This window comes from Narcine bancroftii, chromosome 7, assembly GCF_036971445.1.
Source record: "Narcine bancroftii isolate sNarBan1 chromosome 7, sNarBan1.hap1, whole genome shotgun sequence".
In the NCBI taxonomy this organism is placed as follows: Eukaryota; Metazoa; Chordata; class Chondrichthyes; order Torpediniformes; family Narcinidae; genus Narcine; species Narcine bancroftii.
Window position 1 is genome coordinate 39,420,807 of NC_091475.1, and position 17,323 is coordinate 39,438,129.

A 17,323-nucleotide genomic window follows, 5' to 3' on the forward strand; every position below is an offset into this window, starting at 1 on the left:
TAGTTCTGTCCTGTGTTTTCGGTTGGAGTCACCTCTGGCTGACTAGTAAATTTCCATGTTTCCTTTGATACTATGGTAATGTCAAACCCTGTATCAATTTGAAGCCTCGCTGGGATGCTGTTAATGTGTGCTTGCACATATTTCCTGCATTTGGCATTAGCCACCTTGAAAGTCACTGTGATAGGTTTCACTTTTGAGGGTGAACTGAACATCAGGGTGTTTTCCAACTTCCAGCTCTACAGCATTCTGCTTTATGCCCCAGGCACTTGGATTTACTGCAACCTTTATGTCTGTACGGGCAGTCATGAGCGTAGTGCCACTCATTGGAGTTCCAACAGGTACTGGGTGGTTTGGCTGTGGTGGTCACACTTTTGTTTTGTCGAGCAGGGTCAGCTGACTTGACTGTCTGGACACAACCTCTTGAAGATGGGTGTGCCTCTTCCACCATTTTGCTGTCATGTTTCAGATTTTTGAAGAGTCCTATCTGACTCCTGCTCAATCTTCGCTAGCAAATGCATTCTGAGGTCGGCATCTTGGTGTGACTGCATTCCCGCCTCAAAGACTAGAGACTTAAACTGGCCTTCAGTCAGCGTAGGGAGTTTAAAATGCTTGCATTGTCGATTCACCATACCCGCATGTGTCACAAAATCTTTGGGGTTTTTTTTAAAAGTCATTTTGAGGCACTGATACCGAATGTTTAACAGTGATGTTTGCTCACCGAATATCTCTGCCAACAGATTAAGTGTTTCTTTGAAGCTGACCTCACGGGGAAGTTTTGGCGGAATGAAGTTTGTGTAATGCTCATGTTCTCGAGTGCCTAACTTCCACAACAACAGCCTAATTTTCCATGCATCATTGAACTTGGCAAAGTCGACTGCAAATAAGTCTTCATACTTTTTGAACCAAGTTTCAAATGTGCTTGACTCTGGGTCAAATGAGAACTCCATGATGGAGCTTGTTAATATGTTTGCTGAATTTGAATTCACCTCAGGCTCACCTTCTACAACAGCCAGAGTCCTAACGGACATTTTCATTGCCAGTTGGTCAATTTAGCCTTGCTTGCATTTTTGCTTTTGCTTGAGGACAGCCTGCTGCTGTTCCATTGTGACCGACATTGTCACCTCGTCGCCAAAATGTTGTAAATGTGCCGAATGTTTGTGCAATGCACACATCGTGTGAAAATACAAGCTTGCACCTCGTTAGACCCAGAGAGAAACGACAGATACCAGTGTTTTCCCAAATCCAAAGAACTAATTCTTTTATTTATAATTAGAGAACTATTTATAGTATTTACAATGCTCTTGGTCCCTAGGGAACTCTCGTGAGCCATCTTACACATGTGACTGGATTAGTTGATTGATGACTCAAGTTCTGAGAATCGGTATCACCCACTTCTGGTAATGGTGGAGTCACTCTGTTTAGGGGTGTCCTAGCACAACATCTCCGAGGATCTGCCCTGGAGTCTCGACATTGATGAAATCACAAAGAAGGCTTGGCAGTGGCTATACTTTGTGAGGTGTCTGAGGAGATTTGGCATGTCACCGAAGACTCGTAAACTTCTATATGTGTACTGTGAAGAGCATTCTGGCTGGTTGCATCACTGCCTGGTGCGGAGGCGCCAACTCTCTGGACAAGAATAAACTCCAGCGGGTTGTTAACTTGGCCTACGACATCACAGGTGCTAGACTTCACTCCATCGAGGATATCTACATGAAGCGATGCCTTAAAAAAGCAGCCTCTATCCTCAAGGACCCCCAGGCCGTGCCCTCTTCATTCTGCTACTCTCGGGGGGAAAATGTATAGGAGCCTAAATATGAGGACTCAATGGCACGAGGTCAGCTGCCTTCAGATTCCTGAATAATTAATGAACCATAAACACTGCCTATATTTTTACTTTTTTATAGTAATGGTGTAAGATGGTTATAATATGAATGTTTGCTCTATGATGCCGCTGCATATCACCGAATTTCATGACTTGTTCATCACAATAAATCCTGATTCATATTGTGCCTCCTGTAAGGTTTCTATTCCTTTCTCTCAATTCTTCCGACTCCACATCATCTGCTCTCAGCATGAGGTCTTCTATTCCAGAACATCTGAAATATTCTCCTCAAATGATTTCTCCTCAATTGCCATAATCTCAGCCCTTACCTGCATCTCCACTATTTCCCACATATCTACCATGGTCCGCTTTGCCCCAACAAGCAACAAGAACCGGATTGCTCTTATCCTCACCATCTTATCAGCTTCTGCATCTAACATATCTTCAAATTTATGGTACCTGATGCATCATCCCTTCTCGGCTTCTTGCCCTCCAGGGCTCCTTCGACCACTCATCCCTTCCGATATCTCCTCCCTCACCACCATTCAGGACCCCAAAAAGTTCTTCCAAGTGAACCAACACTTCACTTGTGAATCTGCAGGGGTCAGCTGCATTCAGTGCTCCTGTTGTGCCTCCACTGTATTGGAGAGACTGAACTCAGACCGGGAGATTGTTTCATTGAGCACCTTTGTTCTACAGCAATAACAGATATCCCAGTGGCCAACCATTTTAATTCCAAACACTCTTCTCCCATCGACATGTCTACTCCTGGCCTTGTGCTCTGCAAATTGGAGAACACCACCTAATATTCCGTCTGTGGACTCTCCAGTTTCCACTAAACACCTTACTTTAGTCTTTCCCTATCCCTGTCTCCTTTCCTCCAACTCTCTGTCCCCTTCCCTCTCCATCTAGATTTCTTCTCAACATTTTTCTCTTCTACCTTCCCACCTCTATCCACCTCTGACTCTTACCTGTTATCTTGTCATTAATTCTCCCATTCCCCTTTCTCATTCCTCTCCACTTCCCCTCCCCCACCTTTTTAATTCAGGTGCCTCCTGCTATTTGCTCATACCTTGAAGAAGGGCTCAGGACCAATATGTTGTTTACCCTTTACTTCCTATAGATACTGTGTGACATGCTGAGTGTCTCCAGCTGTATTGTGTATTGCAGATGTTTGAGTTATTTTGTCAATGGTAAAAACCTATTATCACAGGCAAGAAGCCAATATTTCTATATTTTCTTTAGGGATAAGGAAAATTTTTAATCAAGCTGGACCAGCTATGCTACCTGGTTTGGTTTTTGGTTTTTTTTTGCTGAGGTTTAATGATTACTATAAGATAGAGTGGCCGTTAGTTTGAAAGAAAATGTTTTGGCAGGCAAATAGAAAGTACAGTGCAAATTGAATTTACTCTTGTTTTGAAAAGATTGCTTCTTGCTTGGCATAAAATGGAATGCCACATATCTGGATGTTGGTGATAATCAAATTAATCAATAGCACTTTTAAAGTCATTAAATGTAAAATTTTGGGATTGTGTCTGTTGCAAGACATCCATTTGAGGATCAATAAATGAGGAAAACTGTTGCTGAAGAATATCAGAAATAAAGAGCACAAAATAGTGGAAAAACTCAGCACGTTAAATGAAGGTTAATATTTTGGATGGAGACACTTTGAATGCTTCTAGCACATTATGTTGTATTACAATTAATTACATTGTTTCTCGCTTCTGCCCGGACCGGGGCCTCCGCCTGCCTCACTCTACCGAGGCCGGTGCCGCCGCCTCCCCCTCGCTTCCACCAGCGTTGTCTCCGCTCCATCCTCAACATTCATTGGAGCGAGTTCATCACCAACATCGAAGTACTCGAGATGGCAGAGGCCGACAGCATCGAATCCGCGCTGCTGAAGATCCAACTGCGCTGGGTAGGTCACGTCTCCAGAATGGAGGACCATCGCCTTCCCAAGATCATGTTATATGGCGAGCTCTCCACTGGCCACCGAGACAGAGGTGCACCAAAGAAGAGGTATAAGGACTGCCTAAAGAAATCTCTTGGTGCCTGCCCCATTGACCACCGCCAGTGGGCTGATATGGCCTCAAACCGTGCATCTTGGCACCTCACAGTTCGGCGGGCAGCAACCTCCTTTGAAGAAGACCGCAGAGCCCACCTCACTGACAAAAGACAAAGAAGGAAAAACCCAACACCCAACCCCAACCCACCAATTTTCCCCTGCAACCGCTGCAACCGTGTCAGCCTGTCCCACTTCGGACTTGTCAGCCACAAACGAGCCTGCAGCTGACGTGGACATTACCCCTCCATTAATCTTCATCTGCGAAGCCAAGCCAAAGAAGAAGACATTGTGTCTCAACTCACTGTTTTAGAAATCCATTGAATTCCACTTATTTCTAGCTATTTTTTGTTGCCCAGAATAAAACTGGTGGTTGGAAGTATTTTTAGCTTGATTCTAATTTCATCTCTGTCGAAGTATGTTGAACTGTTATAAATTGCCTTTTTGTTGCTCAGTATGAAATTAAAAAATGAGTAAAAGTAATTTGTGCACATCCCCTTTCAAGTTTTTTTTATTATTTAAAGAACAAGAGAGATGAACATCTACTCAAGAAAAGAAATGTGCCACAGGAGGAAAGTTTAGAAGACTCTGATTTGGATGGAGATTTTAAAGCCGTAAGTGGTACTCTTGATTTTCATATTTAAGATATAATTTCAACTCTGTATCTTTGTGAATATAAAGACTATTTTTATAAATAGCTATTCAAATCAGATTAACACAAAGTTTATGGTCTTCCAATGAATTATTTTACAGTAAACCTTTTGAAAAATCCTTGGAAACTTTAAATTAGTCATCTCTTTGTGAGCAAGATCCAGCCAGGTTGGTTAAAAGATCTGGGGATCTGACTTTATGCACCAGTATCAATTATTAAAAATTATGCTGCTTTTGGATTTTGAAAAATATTTTTCAACAGTCATAGATGAGCTGACAAATTTTTTATTATCTTTTACATCTGACAAGTTTAAGTTAACAAATGCAGTATTTTGGCATAAAATTCAAACCCTCCCCCAAAATAGATTTTGGGTGGATGAAAATGAGAGCATCCTTTATTATTTAAGAAATAAGCATTTAGATTGATCAAATGTATTTTGTTTATCTTGGGCTTTTATTTATCAAGGTTTTTGATGAATTGAATAGATGAATTCATTTGAACAGTATTGTTATATGTACAGACATGCAGTGAAAAACTTAGTTTAGTGTGCCATGTGAAGGTCAGAAAATGTTGTCATGTTCTGGTGCCATTTTGGATCCCTCAAGTCAAGCTACCTTTATTTCTCGATCATACCATGCTTGCACGGTAAAGACAAGGTGGCATTTCTCTAGGACCACTGAGCATATTTAAGTTAGAATAGAAGTTAAACACATTGAAATATTAAAATATTAAGACATATAGAGTAAAAGTTCACGGTACAGGCTATCCACATATGTTCTGGGTATTCATGAGTCTGATGGCTTGGGGGAAAAAAAACTTGCCCAATCTGGACACAAGGGCCTGAGTGCTACGTCACCTCCTACCAGATTGCAGAAGAGTCAACAGTTTACATAAGGGATGTGTGAAGTCTTTCACAATGTTTATTGCCTTTCGCCTGCATCACGTGTTGTCGATGTCCTTCATGGTAGGAAGAGAGCTCCCAATGATCTTTTCCACTGACTTCACTATCCTCTGCAGGGTCTTGTGGTCCGAGGTGATTCAGCTTCCAAACCAGGTGATGATCCAGTTGCACAGGGTGCTCTCAATGCATCCTCTGTAGAATATAGTGCGGATGGAGGGTGGGAGATGGACTTTCCTCAGCCTTTGCAGGAAGTAGAGGCACTGCTGGGCTTTCTTGGCTATGGAGCTAGTGTTAAGGGACCAAGTGAGATCCATAGAAAAAAACCCACAGATAACAATAAGATAATTGTAACAATGGTAACACTTAAATTTTAAACGATTTCCCTATTAATGTTAAAGTTAAGTAAAAAATAATTTATAGGAATCAGGCATGAGCATCACTCCAGTCCTAGTCCCATAGCTCCGGTCCACTCCCCTGTTGTCGGGCTCTCCCTGTTTGCACTGGTGTCCTCTGCCAAAGCAGCTCCTCTTGCTCTCAGCAGCTACCAACAACTCTCCCTAACAAACTCAGCATGGTCTGATGAGGCTTCTGATATTAATTTATTACATTAATTAAGATAAATTACATATGATAACTGGCATTGTTTGCAGAGTAAATTAAGACAAAATAGAAGGAAGTCTTTAAAGCTTTGTCTGACTCTATTCTGATAACAGGTTATTTATTCAGTTTCTCTATCATTCAGCATTTATTCTTAGCTATTTTTTGTCTCCTAATGATGATAGTGTGATGTCTCTTGTGTGGTTGGGCTTCTCTGGAGACCAGGATGATGGAATCGCCTTCCAGCACACTACTATAAATGATTTAACAAGAGTGAAAATGGCATGCATTGTGTTAGGATTAAATCTTTGGTGCCTAACTTGCAATTTAAAATAACTAATGTTATTACTGGTGCTCTCGAATTGTTAAACTTACCCTCTTAATAAGGGTACATTATCTGAAGCAAATGGCAATTCTCCTCATTCTTAATGTGTACATTTTGAGATAGGTGCAAGGAGATTGTTCAATAGACTAGAATTAATTTGTCCTTTTACTTAGCACAATATTTCCAGACATGTATTTGAATTAAACCATCTTGTATTATCTTTCTATAGCTACAGGCATCGTACATAGTTTGATTTGAGTCAATAGTGACAGCCTCTATTTAAATGGTGTATGTTAACACTTAATGATATGTATGACATTAATGTCATGAATTATGTGTGCTATTTACCACTGGCCCTTTTAGGTTTCTCTAAATTGAAAGATAAGTTGATTGTAAAATTAGTCATCCCAATTCTTATGGTTTGTATCCTGCAAGGCCATTGTCATCATCCTTGTTTTTCCAGATGTGTTTGATCTGCTGAGTACTTTCAGAACCTTCTGTTTTTATTTCCAATTTATACCTTGCAGGGTTTTTAAAATTATTCTGGTATTTTCTTTCAAACATGATAGCTGAAACAGTCTTGATAAAAAGTCAAGACCCAAAACTTTGACTGGTTTCTCTCCCTGGATACTGGTTGACCCTCTAAGATTCTCCAGCCCCTCTTTGCAGATGCTGGAATTTTGAGTGAACAGTTTTTGTGTTTCTCTGGCTGAAATAGTTATTTGATTATAAACTGGGAAATGATGGGATTGGCTACCATTTAAAGTTCTTCATTGAAAAGGTGAGCATCACACTCTTTTGTGGATTTTAAGCATGGGTGAATGGGCAGTTTCAAACTATGTTAAATATAATTGGTATTTCATATGTTAATAGATGAAATATATGCTATGGTACATTAGCAGCTGATAAATCTGGAGGGGAAAATGTTTGAAGATGTGGGAAACTCTGAATTCTGAGATTTGAAGCACTGTTTTATAGTACTTAAAATTATGTTTCCAAAAACATGTTATCTAATTTTAGTTCGAATTTTCTTTCCAGCAAAATATAACGTTAGATGCCATTCTTCAGGTAAGGAAACTTTTGAATGTGGAAATAAAAGGAATTATGTTATTTTAGAAGAAAATTGCAGTTTATTTCTATTTAGCACCAATTTTCCCTTGCAACCGCTGCAACCGTGCCTGCCTGTCCCGCATCGGACTTGTCAGTCACCAACAAGCCTGCAGCAGACATGGACATACCCCTCCATAAATTTTCGTCCGCGAAGCCAAGCCAAAGAAAAGAAAGAGTAGGCTATACAAGTTGAACCTCTATTATCTGTGGTCTGGCACGTTTTAAATCTGTTGCCTTTGGTTCAAACTCCTTATAGACAGCGCGGGACTTGAACCCCAGTCCAGATAGTTGCGCTGTAAAGGTTGAATCTGCCGCAATTGGGACTGGGCTTCAAGTCCTGTGCTGACTGTGAGGAGTTTGTTCTAAGGATTCACTCTTTACAGCACCAGTGATGGGACTTGGGTTCGAGTCTCGCGCTATCTGTAAAGAGTTTGTACTAACGTCCCGATCGCTGGTGCTATAAAGGCATCGCACTATCCGCTATGCTAACTGTGCCGTCCCATAGTATTCCTGTTTTAAGCTTTGTTCTATCTTTGATATGTTTACATAGGAGGTTCCCTTAGGGGTCAATTTCTGTTTTCTGGCATTTTCTGTGGTCCTGCAATGGCCAGATCCCGACGTCGCCGGATTAAAGAGGTTCAATCTGTATTTTATATTATATAAAAAATGCACTATTTTTGCTTGTTCTTTGAAATAAAACAAAATAATAGATTTTAAACAAACATAAAATCTAGAAGCCAGAGTAGATCATTAAGTTCACGTGTTTTACCATTTAATAAGACCATAGCTGGTCCTTTTCCTCAGCTCCTTGCTTTAACACCATATATCTTGCTTGTGTAAATTGTGTGTAGTGAAAGACTAATCAGAACAAAATTATTTGAAACGTTTCAGTACGACTATGCTTTGATAATGTAAATAATGCAGTGCAGTGATTTGTATGTTGCATTTATTTGATCTCACTGTCATTTCAATATGTGTGTGCAACAAAATAGTGCAAACCTTGTATGTTACAGCTATTCCCATCGAACAACATTATAAAGAGTTCTTACTTTGTATCATAAAGCAATAAGCAGAGCAATTTATAGTCACTACCTTTTTCGGTAGTCACTGTTGCCTTTTTTTCACTTTGTCAGCCTTTAATCTTCAAGTTTATTGAGTTTGAAGTAATTTATTCTGTGTAAAATCACTTCAAGAACATTCCCTAAAATTCAAGCCAGTTATGATTACTGCCTCTCTGATGTCACATTCTGAATTCAAAATGATATTTAGCTCAGTGTTCATATCTTATATAAAATTTATATTTTTAAAAACAAACAAACAGCGTGGTAATGGGCTATTTTGGCCCACAAGTCTGTGCTGCTTAATTACACCCAATTAACCAACACCCCAAGTGCATTTCATACAGTGAGAGGAAACCAAAACCCACGCAGACATGGGGAGAACGTACAAACTCCTTATAGATAGTGTGGGATTGGAATCCTGGTCCCGATCACTGGCGCTGTGCCACCCCTAATATAGGGCATTACAATTTTGTGAAGCAAAGAAATTCAGAAACTTTTTGGGGTACTCTTTTGGTTATTTCTAAAAAGAAGTGGAATTGTAGAACCATCAACAGACGGCTGTTATTTTTAATTACCCTGAGAGTTAACTTTTTATTCTCTTAACTTTCAGAATGCAACAAATGAAAATCCAGTTATTCAGCTGAGTGCTGTGCAAGCTGCAAGGTGAGTTGGTTTGCTGAATTTTTGTGAGTCTGTATGTACGCACATATGAGTTCAGTACTTTATTGAACCATTACTTTGTCACTTTAATAATGATTTGAATCAGTAAGCATTTTGTACTTTGGGATGATGATTGAATACATTCCTACATGCATGGGCATTTAATGGCAAATAAGTAAATCATAGATTTTAATATCTGCTTGTTATGCATGACAGCAAACATAACCTGTGATTCATGGTCTTCAGCAGCATTTTGCTGGTATATGGAAACTAGTTTCTCCTTCTGCTTGTGTTTTAATTTCATTTAAAAAAAACCAACTTGAATTTCTATTGCTTTTAATGTGAAATAAAAAGGTCCAGACACTTTACAAAAATTTAAACATATGAAAGTAGATAAAGAAACATAAGTGGAAATATTAGGAGGTGTGAATTTGTGCTTAGGCATCAGATTTCAAAATGGGGGGAATGGGAGAAAACTAAGAATTCCAGTGCATTAGACCTGGCATTATGTCTGCACAAGAGGATGGAGTTGGAGCTCTGCTGATCTCCATATGCAAGCTCAGGGTTGGAACTGGTTACTATGATGGACGAAGAGCAAGGCCTTTTAAAAAAAAACCTAAAATTAAAACACACAATAATGATTGTAGATGAATCATTTAGGGGCCAGGAACCTATGTACATTAGTGAGCATATGGATAACAAGTTAGGTTTAGGCAGTAGAGCCCTGAATGTTAATGTTTTGACCAGAGCTGGATTAAGGCCAACTGATCCCCTAAGCATAGCCGAACAGTGGTTCTCCCTTGACCCTTGCATTGTCTAACTGACAAGACATTAAGTGCTGAATGTGAAATAATAGATTAAAATTTCAGTTTTCTTCCAGGACAGACCCCACAACTATATTAAATATAACTAGTACTGTGTGTGTGTGTGTGTGTGTGTGTGTGTGTGTGTGTGTGTGTGTGTGTGTGTGTGTGTGTGTGTGTGTGTGTGTGTGTGTGATATAAATGTATGTATGTATTCTGTATATTATTTTCATTTATTGCTGGGACCCCCCTTTTTGTGGAGCCCTAGTTCAGCTGTGCCATGGTAAATCTGGCACTGGAAAAAAATGGTGGTTCCCCCTTTCCTTGGTACCCTAAACCTGTGCTTATTTTGTTTAATGGTGCTAAAGCAGCATCTTTTTGACAGGGTTGATATAATATCAGGGTGAACTGAAGTTTCAAGATTCCAACCAATCTTGTGTATTCAGGAGGGTGGGTGGGAGGTTGTCTTATATGTTGTATGAACACATCTTGATTTAGCAACATCATATATTTAATGTCAAATGCAAGTCATATCTTTAAATCATGTAAAGATTAAAACACTTTTTCTGCATTTTTTTATTATTAATTTTTTTATTTTTCACACTGTGAACCATATCAACCAAAATATATAAAAACGTTTCTCATTAAATATACACAGTGGCATTTTCTCCCTTTTTTCCCCCCCTACCCTCCCTCCCCCTTCCCACTCCCCTCCAAAACCAATAAATATTCAACATATACAATACAATAAAACCATTAAACAATATCATCACACAATGAAAAATAAACAAGAAAAATGTGTCATCTACACTGGATCAAGTCGTTTTGTCTTCTTATCATTTTAGTGGGTGGAGGTCCGAGGCAAGCCCTCTCTGTTATGTTCCATGTACAGTTCCCAAATTTGTTCAAATAATGTGACTTTATTTTAAAAATTATATGCTATTTTTTCCAATGGAATACATTTATTCGTTTCCATGATGTATTCTCAGGCTCTCTTCCATTTTCCAAGTTGACATTATACATTTTCTTTTCTACAGCTAAGGCTATCATAATAAATCTTTTTTGGGCTTTATCCAATTTGAGGCCTAATTCCTTACTTCTTATATTACTTAGAAGAAAGATTTCTGGATTTTTTGGTATGTTATTTTTTGTGATTTTATTTAATATCTGATTTAGATCTTCCCAAAATATTTTCGCTTTCTCACATGCCCAAATTGCATGTACTGTTGTTCCCATTTCCATCTTACAGCGAAAACATCTATCTGATAATGTTTGATCCCATTCTTTTAACTTTTGTGGTGTGATATATAACCTGTGTAACCAATTATACTTATCATGCGTAACCTTGTGTTTATTGTATTCTTCATAGTTCCAGAATGTAACTTTTCCCATGTTTCATTTTTTATTTTTATGTTCAAATCCTTTTCCCACTTTTTTTTAGGTTTATAGCTTATTTCATCCTTTTCCTTATCTTGCAGCTTAATGTACATGTTCATTATAAATCTTTTAATTATCATTGTGTCTGTAATCACATATTCAAAGCTGCTTCCTTCTGGTAATCTCAGTCTGTTTCCCAATTTATCCTTTAAATAAGATTTCAGTTGATGATAAGCAAACATTGTACCATGAGTTATTCCATATTTGTACTTCAACTGTTCAAATGTTAATAAATTATTTCCCAAAAAAACAATTTTCTATTCTTTTGATTCCTTTTCTCTCTCATTCTCTAAAGGAAAGGTTATCTATTGTAAAAGGGATTAGTGGGTTTTGTGTTAATAACAATTTTGGTATTTTGTAATTTGTTTTTTTCCTTTCTAAGTGGATCTTTTTCCATATATTAAGTAAATGATGCAAAACTGGTGAGGTTTTTATATTGCACCAGCTTTTCATCACACTTATAAAGTATATGTTCCGGTACCTTCTCCCCTATTTTATCTAGTTCTATCTTAGTCCAGTCTGGTTTTTACCTTGTCTGGTAAAAATCTGATAAATAGCTTAATTGTGCTGCTCTATAATAATTTTTAAAGTCTGGTAACTGCAAATCTCCTTGGTTGTACCTCTCTGTTAATTTATCTAACGCTATCCTCGATTTTTTTCCCCCCTTTCCCCAAGAATTTTCTTATTATTCTCTTTAGTTCATTAAAGAATTTCTCTGTTAAGGGAATTGGCAACGATTGAACTAAGTATTGTATCCTTGGAAAGACATTCATTTTAATGCAATTTACCCTCCCTATCAATGTTAATGGTAATTTTTTCCAATGTTCTAAGTCTTCCTGCAATTTATTTATTAGAGGCTGATAATTTAGTTTGTACAGGTGGCTTAAGTTATTATCTATCCTAATACCTAGGAATCGGATTGCTTGTGTTTGCCATGAATGGTGATTCTTTTTTAAATTCTGTATAATCCGCGTTACTCTTCACTTTTATTTGCGTTGATCTTGTACCCTGATATTTCTCCATACTCCTTCAATTTCTTACATAATTCTTTTATTGATATTTCTGATTTTGTTAAGTATACTATGATGTCACCTGCAAATAAACTGATTTTATACTCCTTCTCCTTTATTTTTATCTCTTTTATTTTCTGTTCTTATCAGTTCTACCAATGGTTCTACTGCTAAAGCAAACAATGAGGGGGATAATGGACATCCCTGTCTAGTTGTCCTACTCAATTTAAATTCGTTTGATACATATCCTTCACTGTTATCTTTGCCAATGGTCCATTTTATAATGCTTTAATCCAATTATATATTTTTCTGGTAGATTGAACCTCTGTAATACTTTAAATAAATAATTCCATTCTACTCTGTCAAAGGCTTTTTCTGTGTCTAAAGCAACAGCCACTGTTGGCTTCTTATTTCCTTGAACTGCATGAATTAGATTAATAAGTTTACAGACATTATCCGCTGTTTGTCTTTTCTTAATAAATCCAGTTTGATCTTGTTTTACTATTTTTGGTACACAATCAGCCAATCTGTTTGCTAATAATTTTGCTATTATCTTCTAATCTGAATTAAGTAGAGATATTGGTCTATATGATGCTGGTGTTAGTGGATCCTTCCCTGTCTTTGGTATTACTGTAATTATTGCTGTCTTACATAAATCTGGCAAGTTTTGTGTTTCTTCTATCAGGTTCATTACTTCCAGGAGAGGAGAAATTAATAACTCTTTAAATGTTTTATAGAATATTATTGGGAATCTGTCCTCTCCAGGCGTTTTATTGTTCGGCAGCTTTTTTAATATACCCTGTACTTCCTCTATTTCAAATGGTTTTATCAGTTTGTTTTGCTCCTCTTCTTGCAATTTCAGCAGTTCAATTTTCGCTAAAAACTCTTCTACTTTATCATCTTTCCCCTCATTCTCAGTTTGGTATAATTGTTCATAAAATTCCTTAAAGTTCTCATTATTCTCTCTTGGGTTATATGTAATTTGTTTGTCCTTTTTCCTTGATGCCAATACAGTTCTTTTAGCTTGTTCTGTTTTAAGTGTTTATGTGTTTTTTCTCCTAGCTCATAATACTTTTGCTTTATTTTCATTATGTTCTTCTCCACCTTATACGTTTGTAATGTTTCGGTTTTTTTTTTGTCCGCCAATTCTCTCCTTTTCGTTATATCATTCCTTTTTACTAGTTCCTTTTCTGAACTTACTATCTCCCTTTCCAACTGCTCTATTATCCGATTGTAGTCCTTTTTCATCTTAGTTACATAACTTATTATCTATCTGCCCTCTAATGAAGGCTTTCATTGCGTCCCATAATATAAATTTGTCTTTTACTGATTCCATATTTATTTCAAAATATGCTTTAATTTGGCGTTCAATAAACTCTCTAAATCCTGCCTTTTAAGTAGCATGGAGTTTAACCTCCATCTATATGTTCTTCGTGGGATATGCTCTAGTTCTATTGCTAATAACAGGGGTGAATGATCAGGTAGTAATCTAGATTTATATTCATAACTCTCCCTTGAGTATGGGCCAACAACAAAAACATATCAATCCTTGAGTATGTTTTATGCCTACTTGAATAATATGACTATTACTTCTCTCTTGGGTGCTGCCTCCTCCATATATCCATAAGTTTCATTTCCTGCATCGATTTAACCATAAATTTGGCCACTTTATTCTTTTTACTTGTCTTTTGTCTATTTTTATCCAACATCGGATCCAAATTAGGGTTAAAATCCCCTCCTATCAATATATTTCCTTGTGTATTTACAATCTTCAAAAAAACATCCTGCATAAACTTTTGATCCTTCTCATTAGGTGCATATATATTGAGCAAATTCCAAAATTCTGAATATATCTGACACTTTATCATTACATACCTCCCTGCTGGATCTATTATTTCCTCCTCTATTTTGATTGGTACATTTTTATTAATTAATATAGCTACACCTCTAGCTTTTGAATTATATGATGCTGATGCTACGTGTCCTACCCAGTCTCTCTTTAATTTATGTTCCACTTTAGTTAGATGCGTTTCCTGCACAAATTTTATATGTATTTTTTTCTTTTTTCAGTAAATTTAATAGCCGCTTCATTTTAATTTGGTTATGTATTCCATTAAATTTTATCGTCATATAGTTCAACGTGCCATCTCATATCTTGTTTACACTTTATTTCCGCTTCCTCACCACCACCATCCCAATTTTCATTTCTCAGTTTTCCCTTTTTAAACTCAATGTATGACAACACATTTAAAACATAAAATACTTCAACAACTCCCACATCCAATATTCCATTAACCCCCAAATACTCCACCACCCCCCCCTCCCCCCCCGGAGTTGCCCCTTATCCCTTGCCGGGCAACCACAACTCTCCTCTCCATTTGGATTGCGAACCCACTCGCAAGTGTCAACTGATTTCGCAGTGACGGTTATTCTTTCTCCTCCAAGCCCCCCAAAACACATATATAACAAAGTTCTTCCTTTTTCCCCCTTCTTTCCTTCCTTCCCTTCTCTTTCCCTTCTTTAGTTCTTTACATATACATTGTTTTTACATCTTTATATATACTTTATCGCCATACTTCATTTTTATTACATCTCTTCAACTCTCCTTCTGTCCTGCAAGCGTTCTGCAAATTCTTGTGCTTCCCCCGGATCCGAGAACTATTTATCCCTGGGGATAAATATTTTAAGCACAGCTGGATGTCTTAACTTGAATTTATTACCTTTTTTCCATTTAATCAATTTTGCTGTATTAAACTCCTTTCTCTTCTTTAAGAGTTCAAAACTTATGTCTGGGTAAAAAAATATTTTTTGACCCTTGTATTCCAATGGTTTATTGTCTTCTCTAATTTTATTCCTTGCCCGCTCCAGTATATTTTCTCTTGTCATATATCTCAAAAATTTTACTAAAATGGATCTTGGTTTTTGATGAATCTGTGGTTTCGGAGCTCGTGTTCTGTGTGCCCTTTCTATTTCCATATCTTCCTGCATTTCTGTCGTTCCCAGGACCTTTGGGATCCATTTTTTTATAAATTCCTTCATATCCGTGCCTTCTTCATCTTCCTTTAGGCCCACTATTTTTATGTTGTTTCTCCTACTATAATTTTCCAACATATCAATTTTCTGAGCTAACAACTCTTGTGTCTCTTTAATTTTTTTTATCACTTTATTCCAATTTTCCTCTTAAGTCGTTTACTTCCATTTCTACAGCCGTTTCTCGTTCTTCCACATTTTCTACTCTTTTCCCTATTTCTGTCATGACTAGTTCTAATCTTTGCATTTTATCTTCTGTTCTTTTCATTTTTCTTTTAATTGTACTAAATTCTAATGACAACCATTCTTTTAATGCTCTCATTTGTTCTTCAAAAAAAGCTTTATCTATATTCTGTCCATTTGTTTTACCTTCTATTTCTCTGTGAAAATCTTGGTGGTCTTCTTCCTCTTCTTCTGTGACTGTATCTGTGTTTGTGTCTTCTTCTTTGTATCTGTGTCTCTTCTGATTTTTCTGATGAGTTGCTTGTCTCCATTTGTCAGGTCTCTTCTTGCTGTTGGTCCTCTCCTTCTGAGCTACTCATTTGAGAGCCTCCTGCTGCTGCTCCTCTTGCCGTTCATCCCGTCGACTTTCTTTCTCACCTGATACTTCACTCCCTCTCCTGCTGCTTTCCTCATCTTCCAGCTGAGAGCCCTGGTGTCGGGCGTCCCTCAGCTGGTCGCGCCGTGGTTGCCCACTCCTCGGCTGAGCCCCCCTTCTGTCGGTGTTTTCCTTTACCTTAGACTCCTCGTGCATGCGCAGTTGCACACATTTGTTTGGCTCAGAGAGCCATTTTTTGCAGTCCACTGGTGGGGGGTTGCGACTCTGCATGGCCGATACCAACCTCGGAGATCGGACGCTGTTCGCCACCACGGCTCCCTGTTCCTTCGTGCAGGTAAGGCCTTCTCCTTTCTTTTCTGGTGTCTTCTTTTTTTCCCATTGTTTTTACTTTTTCCTTCTTCGGTGCCATCTTCTTTCTCTTGTCTGCAAATTTATCTTTTATTTCTTATATTTTATATTTATTGAACTTTTCTGGAGAGGGCTGGTTTTACCCTACTGGCCATTACTCCATCACGTGACTCCTCCCCAACACTTTTTCTGCATGATCCTAATATTAGGAAGTGGCAAGGTTATCAAACCTTTCTGATTTGTTCGTGGAAATTAATACAGAATGTTTTGGTAAAGATATATCAATATTAAATTGAATATCACTATTTCATTTATGCTACTTGGAGCATATGGGCATGTCTGCCCCCTCTGAGTTCTTCATACCTGTTAGCTGGAAGAATCGGAGTGTTGGGTTGAGGCCTTAGTTACTTTTTGATATTTTCTATTGAATTCCATTTTGCTGTAATCTTAAACATTGTAATAGATTTGAGAAGGCCTATTACCACTGTTATGAGCCCAGAGGACTCCAAAAACCAGCAATAGAAATTCACCAAGACAATGGTTACTTAAACAAAAACATTTTTAACTTTCTTCATACATAATAGGATCAATATCTAACTTTATTACTATTAACTTAACACCCTACTAATTCTAAGCGCATATGAATGTAATGTGTATGTGTTCAGGAAACTTTTTTGTTTCACTGTCCAGTCATTCACATTTCACTTCTCCAAGTTCACTGATATCAGGCAAATTTCCATACTGTGCACAGAATTTAACATTTGTGATTTTCGTCAGACTCTGGTGCTTTAACTTAAATTGTTACTGCTCAAGAAGTTTCTTGTTGGTTTCAGAGAGATACTTGTTGTTCGTTGGGAACAACAAGTCTTGCCGAAGAAACTTGCCACCTCATGTGTTTTTCCAAAAGATGACCTCTTCTTCCAGGTTAACAAAAAGTTATTTTTTC

The 17,323-nt window shown here is 37.7% G+C and overlaps 1 protein-coding gene across 1 annotated transcript in view; it reads left to right on the forward strand.

Moving 5' to 3' along the window:
- The window catches only part of kpna3 (karyopherin alpha 3 (importin alpha 4)), an 89,752-nt gene that overhangs the window by 30,757 nt on the left and 41,672 nt on the right, over positions 1 to 17,323 (forward strand). Inside the window, exons 3-5 of the mRNA XM_069889712.1 lie at positions 4,409 to 4,498; positions 7,398 to 7,427; positions 9,141 to 9,193. Of these exons, the coding sequence (XP_069745813.1) occupies positions 4,409 to 4,498; positions 7,398 to 7,427; positions 9,141 to 9,193 (173 nt within the window). The remainder of the gene's footprint in view (positions 1 to 4,408; positions 4,499 to 7,397; positions 7,428 to 9,140; positions 9,194 to 17,323) is intronic.